Consider the following 6,310-nt stretch of genomic DNA (forward strand, 5'->3'; position numbering starts at 1 on the left):
TTCTTTTTAAATTTAAAAAGACGTTATCTTTTCATTTAAAAGTTCCTCAATTTGTCACAGAATTTCTTACTTTGTGAATGTATTCTTTATTTTACAAATAGAGCAATTTTGGCATGCGGAATCTATTTTCGGTGAGGTTCTTTTGCGAATAATGCTTCAAATACATCTTTTTTGCAATTCAATGATAACATGTAAATTTAAGTGCTTATATTTTTGCCGTGGTTGAATAAAAAAATTGCGACTATATTTTATTAAAAAAATTCGATTTATTTTATGTAAACATTTTATAATATATTTTTGTATTGTTCGTATGATAAAATTTGTAATAATTTATTTTTGTAAGTCGGGTTCAAAATATCGTGTAATTTATTTTCGAGAGTAGGCATGTAATTTTCATAATTCTTCACGAGCGTTCTAAACGAAATGGATTTTTGAAATTGGACATTCAAAAGTGAATTGACCCAATTTATAGCGTCATCTGTTAATATAATGTCTATATAACACTTCATATTTTTTATTAAAAACTCAGCACATGTCCTTGATACCTCTAAAGGTTCAAAGAAGTCATAATTTGTACATTTGTTGAACACCTTAAAAGAAATAACATTACATTTACGGTATCTTTCACATTTTTAATACTTTAAATGATATTTACTTACATCTGTATCATCCATTTCGTAATCCATATAATCCAATAATGCAGTACTCCAATAAAAAAGCGCAATACACATATACTCAGGATGTTTATTACGTATATTGCATTCTAAGAATTTGGAAAGTAGTAAATTCATATATGAACGATCATTAATCACTGTACAATGTACTGGAACATGATCAACTAAAGAGAATGCTTCATTTCGTATTTCGCGATTATTGTCCAGTAACAATTGTAATACTGTTGTCCACCACTGAATCTGTACATCTGTGATCATATTTAATTAGGATTGTATACATAAAAATATTTTAACATTTCATAACTTACATTGATACTCTTCACATTTATAACATGCTAGAAAGAGACCCTCCATTATTTCAAATGCAGATTTTCTAAAATCTCCACTCAAACTTGTGATCCATAGATTATCACAGAAGCTACTATATACAGTATTTGTACACTCTAAATTAATGACTCCATCATGCTTGTTAAAAGAAGCTAAAGTCACATATGATTTCCCCAATAATCTTAAGTAGCCGTCTCTCTCATAGTATCCACTTTTATTATCCTGTAGACGTATTTCATTTAATACAAATTTACAAATATCAATTCTTCTCGTGAAATCAGAGGATTCAGTTTGATTAATGCATGTTAGGCTACTGTATAGGAAATCAAATATCGCATCTTGCAATTCTGGACTATACTTATGAAAACATTCTATAGAGTTGCGAATTTCATAGAAACCATAATTTAATAATGTCTGTAGTACATCACTATATTTCACTTCATTAATGATTTCTGAAACAATTGACCATGCAGCAATTTGCATTTCAGGAACTTTTAAATTATGCAAGCATATTTTGATTACTATGGACTGTTGAATTAGCGAAGTTTCTCTCGATATTGATCGAATGAATCTAATTACTGATAATTTATACAGTTCTCGCGCAGGTCCTTGTTTTAATTTTTCACCTAATAAATGTGAAATTACGGTATATAGCATCGGGGACATTCGTATCACATACCTGCAATTGAAACGATTCTAGTATTTTGTTAATAATTCGAAATTTTTAATAATAATTTCCCTTACGTTCTATCTACTTCACATATTTTATTGCAAACATTTACATAATGTGCAGCCAATAAAAAACTTGGCGGTTTTGAATTTTTTCGCTCCAGATTTTCTATGATCCAAATTGTGCGTTTTAAAAATTCATCCCAATTTACATCAACCAATTCAAACGATTTAAAATTGAAATATATTAGTATTTCATATATCTATAACATTTAAAAAATATTAATTTAAAAATCAATTAGTATTTTAAAGAAATGTTCATTACTGATATGCATACTTGCAACATATAACCATGTATTAAATTTAAGGATGAATAGTTGGTCCCTGCAGATATTATATTCTCAATTATTTTTGTTAAAACATATTGAACAGATTGTGTTGTTAATAAAGGTACAAGTGCTCTGGCTGCTAATTTCCGTGTTTCGAATATCGCACTTTTTGCGCATTGTATAATTAAATCTATAAGATCATTGACCTGAAATAGACGTATAACTTTTGTTATAAAACTTTTAAGTACGAGCATGTGATTAGCATTGTTTGTCTGTGTAACAGGGGGAAAACAAGTTATTTAAATCCTTAGTCATGATATTTCAGAAACATTATCGGTTTGGAGAATAATTAAGAAACAAAAAGTGATTTGTAGTTATAGATATACTTTATATTTCTGGTGGAGTTATATTCTTCATTTCATCACCACTTCCACTATCATAAGGAGTTTCCGCTTTCTAGTACTTGCACAAGAAGGCTTTTAATGCCATGAGGAAAGAGAGAAAATTTCGAAGACTATCTCGTGATAGTAGGAACAAAACCGTTGACTATTCGCAATTACATATACTCGTCCATTGCTGCAGCCGCTAATGATACAAAGACGGTATAATAAGCCTTTGATACCATGGCGAACACAGATCAAACATGCCAATACGAAAAGATTATCGTTCAGGGGCATGCATAATCTGCAAATTCATGGTTGCATATACGCGACAGGTAAACCGTACGGTAAAATTAGTACGATCGCGTATAAGTAACCATAGTGCATAAAGAGTTAAGCTAAATTACCGTATGAAACATTTATAATTACCTTCCGTTGAATATCACTAGGTTCCGTATTATTACTACAGTATAACCGTGATAGTAAAAGTAATATCGATTGTATATCGGCTTTTATAAGAGTATCATCCATTGCCACAAATGTTTGCAATTGATCCAAAATGAAGGATAATAGATTAGAATATTTTTCAGAAAATACTCTATAATTCATTTTATTATCTGTGGTAAGATTGATATGGTCTTTCGTTCTTTGAACGCCAAAGATTCTAGTAATAAGTGCACTAAAAAGTAATGTTGCTGCGTTTCTTTCCTGTAAGGGATAGCATACATTTATTATTTCATTTTCACATTATAGAAGAAGTTTACTTACCGCCCATGTTGCAGCATCGTAACTTTTAAATGCCGCTATTAAACCATCTTCAACATAATTATTTACTACTTCTGCAAGATGAGAATGTCGAAAAATTGCTCTTAAGATATTTAGAGCATGTGTTTTGATTTCCGTGACTTGAATGATATTTTCGTTTACAGGACAATCATCGTTGTACTTCAATGTAACAAGTGAGTTCTCATAATGTGCAAAAACAGAGTTTGAGTATATCAGATGTTGCACTTTTCCCCGTAGATTTCCACTTTTCAATTGTGTAAGTCCTAACAGAATTTTTATCACTGAATCAAAGGTTGTAGTTTTTGTATCTTTGTATTGACGAGGTTCTGTAGATAGTAAAGCCTGTTAAGTAAAATTCGTATGAATAAGATTCATAAAATAATGTAAAAAATAAATCAAGACTGAAATATTTGATCCCATTTACCTGTATCATGAATGGTACTCCTATACTTCTTCTGGTTGCACACAATTTTGAGTTCTCTTTAATTCCCGTGATGGAAATTAAAATTTGATGCAACCACAATTTAGGTAATTCATTTAGATTTGTTTTACTTAAACGCCATAGTCGAGAACACAATTGGCTGAATCCTACATGAGCCTGTTCAAATGCTCCTCTATGCTTTGTTTCAGTAAGCAAGGAAACAAAATGTTCTCCTATTTTGATAATCTGTTAAAAATTTGCTTTGTCTTATTTTCTTCTAAAGAAATAACCTTTTAATACAAATTGTGAAATTTTACTTGCTCTTCATTTAACAATTTTGTGGAAGGATTGTCTTCACATATAGGTGCCTTAGTGGAAAGCAAACCAAACAATAAGCTAACTTCCTTTACAGTACGCCAAGAACAAAGCAATACCATTTGTGGTGTTACTATTTGTTTATCAGGCACAGAATTACATATTTCATTAATAGCTTGTGAATTCAACTCCATTGGTAAATGTCCCTCTGGTGAAGAATTATTTACTATTAAAGAAACTGCATGACTGCATTCGAAAGATATGGATATTAATTCTGTTACAGTGCTCTGCCATAAACATTCTTTCCCAGCATTCTCCAAATTGCATTCATATAACAAATTTCTTATACAGAAAAGATAGCCATACAAAGAATGTTTAATAACAGTTTTCACTATATTCTTTTTTGCTAGAGTCAAGGAATCCTACAAAAATAATTTATATAGCTATCTGCATAAAATAATTAAGTCATATAAATAGGCACAAATACCTTCAACTTTTTCAACAAAATTAGTATCAGTTGTAGTATTGTTGCTTCTTTTATATCTTCAAACTGTATTATTAGATCTAAATAGTTTGCAAGTACTTTTTGCACAATAGGTGACAGTATACTAACTTTCAGCATATATACAGCTGTAATAGTATCAATAGGTCTTACACTATTGCCTAATTCAATAGCAACCATGATAATATCACGAACACGACCTTCATTATTTAATTGCAATAAATTTGGATCTATTGATTTTATTAGATTGAAAGCCATTACTTTATTTGTTTCATATGTATCTAATAACATTAAGTTAAATATTGCTTCCACTTGCTCAGCCTTCCAAATAACTTGTTTAAATTCATTATCTAATAAATCTCTCATTAAGAGCAATATCTGTAGAGAATACTGCCTCCTATTATATGTTGCATCAGGGCTACATATGCACATCTGACGTAGAGATTCAAATTTACAACTATACATGTTTATATCACTTTCTAAATTGCAAGATATTTTATATGATTCATCCATCACTTCTTGTTTTATCTCTGATGAACTACAGTTTTTTTTATAATGGTTTCTCATTTTTTCTTCTTGTGCATATTGCCGCCTCATGACAGCTAAGCTGTCCTTCATTCGCTTTAAAGTCTACAAAAACAAATTTATGTTTCATAGGAAACTTAGATCTCCATTATAGTAATCTTACCTTTTTTATTAGAGGAACAAATTCTATATTTTCTTTAAAATTGACTTGTAGAAACAGGATGATTATATCAAGTTCTTGAGATGTAAATTTTAAAGTGCTCTTCTTTGATTCTACTATAAGGGCTAGTGTATTTAATTTTATCTAAAATAAAAGTTAACGTTATATAATAAACAGACGAAATTGTTTAAAAATTTATCTTTTATAAGTTAGTACCTCTTCATCATAATGATAAACATAATGTTCCAAACTATCATACATGATACAATTTCTCCAATATTTATTATTCGAGTTAAGAAGCTTCTCCTCAGTGTCTAATTCACCATTACGTTTCAATATTAACAAATCTTTTAATTGCCTCTTTATTTCTTCTGATGTAAACATATTGTTTCCCTCTCTTTCGTATTAGATCCCAGAAAAACACATGTACTATATCACAGTTGAGGTTGTGGATGATAAACTTCCTCGCCTGAGGCAAAATACATACACAGACGAGGTATAGATATATATTTTCTTTCTGCTATATAATAGACGTGGCATGCAATGCTTTTTATATCTTCAATCAATGATGCATATTGCAGTATTACATACACGATCGTACATATACAGAAGTCCAGTACTTGTCCAATTTTTTATGCGGAATGTTATTATTCCGATCTGTTATGATGCATTTTAGTTCCTTTATTAGCCGCATGGCATTATCACAAAGTTACTTTAGTGCGCATGCTCGTCGTTATCTATACTTGATGTGACTTCTGCTGGAGAGGGAATTTCCTCTCTACTTTTACGATGTCATGAATGACATCACTGAATATTAGAGCAACACACTCTATTGTTGAAAGAAAAGTCATAATTTTGTGTCGTGTAGAAACATACCATAAAAAATTTTTAAAATTTAATTAAAAGTGTACAAAAGTTTGGGGAAAAAAAAGTTTGAGAGGAAGTTTCTTAAAATGAAAAAATGGAAAAAATCACAACGCAGTGCCACAGAAGAAAACTTTGAATAAAACTTGTGGTAGAGTAACCGATACCAAAAATAAAGTTCTCACAATAGTTAGTTTTGAACGCTGTAACATTAAGCTTTTAAATATTACTATCAAAATAGAAAGTTATGTATGTATCCGAACAACATGCTAGTCGTTATCAAGAAAATAGATGGTTTTTATCACGTTCTTACATATCAAAAGAAAAGTTCATAAAAGAATGTTGAATATATAGTATA

The 6,310-nt window shown here is 30.1% G+C and overlaps 1 protein-coding gene across 1 annotated transcript; it reads right to left on the bottom strand.

Annotated features, from left to right (window-relative positions):
- Window positions 1–279: 279 nt before the first annotated feature.
- Window positions 280–5,828, bottom strand: LOC100646791 (thyroid adenoma-associated protein). The gene is made up of 13 exons (XM_012312582.3): window positions 5,680–5,828; window positions 5,305–5,557; window positions 5,092–5,232; window positions 4,389–5,033; window positions 3,904–4,323; window positions 3,590–3,832; window positions 3,148–3,507; window positions 2,809–3,087; window positions 2,008–2,205; window positions 1,746–1,933; window positions 983–1,680; window positions 660–922; window positions 280–590 (listed from the first exon to the last, which is right to left on the bottom strand). Exons 2-13 carry the CDS (start codon window positions 5,470–5,472, stop codon window positions 285–287), a joined length of 3,909 nt encoding a protein of 1,302 aa, XP_012167972.2. The 5' UTR covers window positions 5,473–5,557; window positions 5,680–5,828; the 3' UTR covers window positions 280–284.
- Window positions 5,829–6,310: the final 482 nt, after the last annotated feature.

The sequence above is a fragment of the Bombus terrestris genome, chromosome 10 (assembly GCF_910591885.1).
Source record: "Bombus terrestris chromosome 10, iyBomTerr1.2, whole genome shotgun sequence".
NCBI classification, from domain to species: Eukaryota; Metazoa; Arthropoda; class Insecta; order Hymenoptera; family Apidae; genus Bombus; species Bombus terrestris.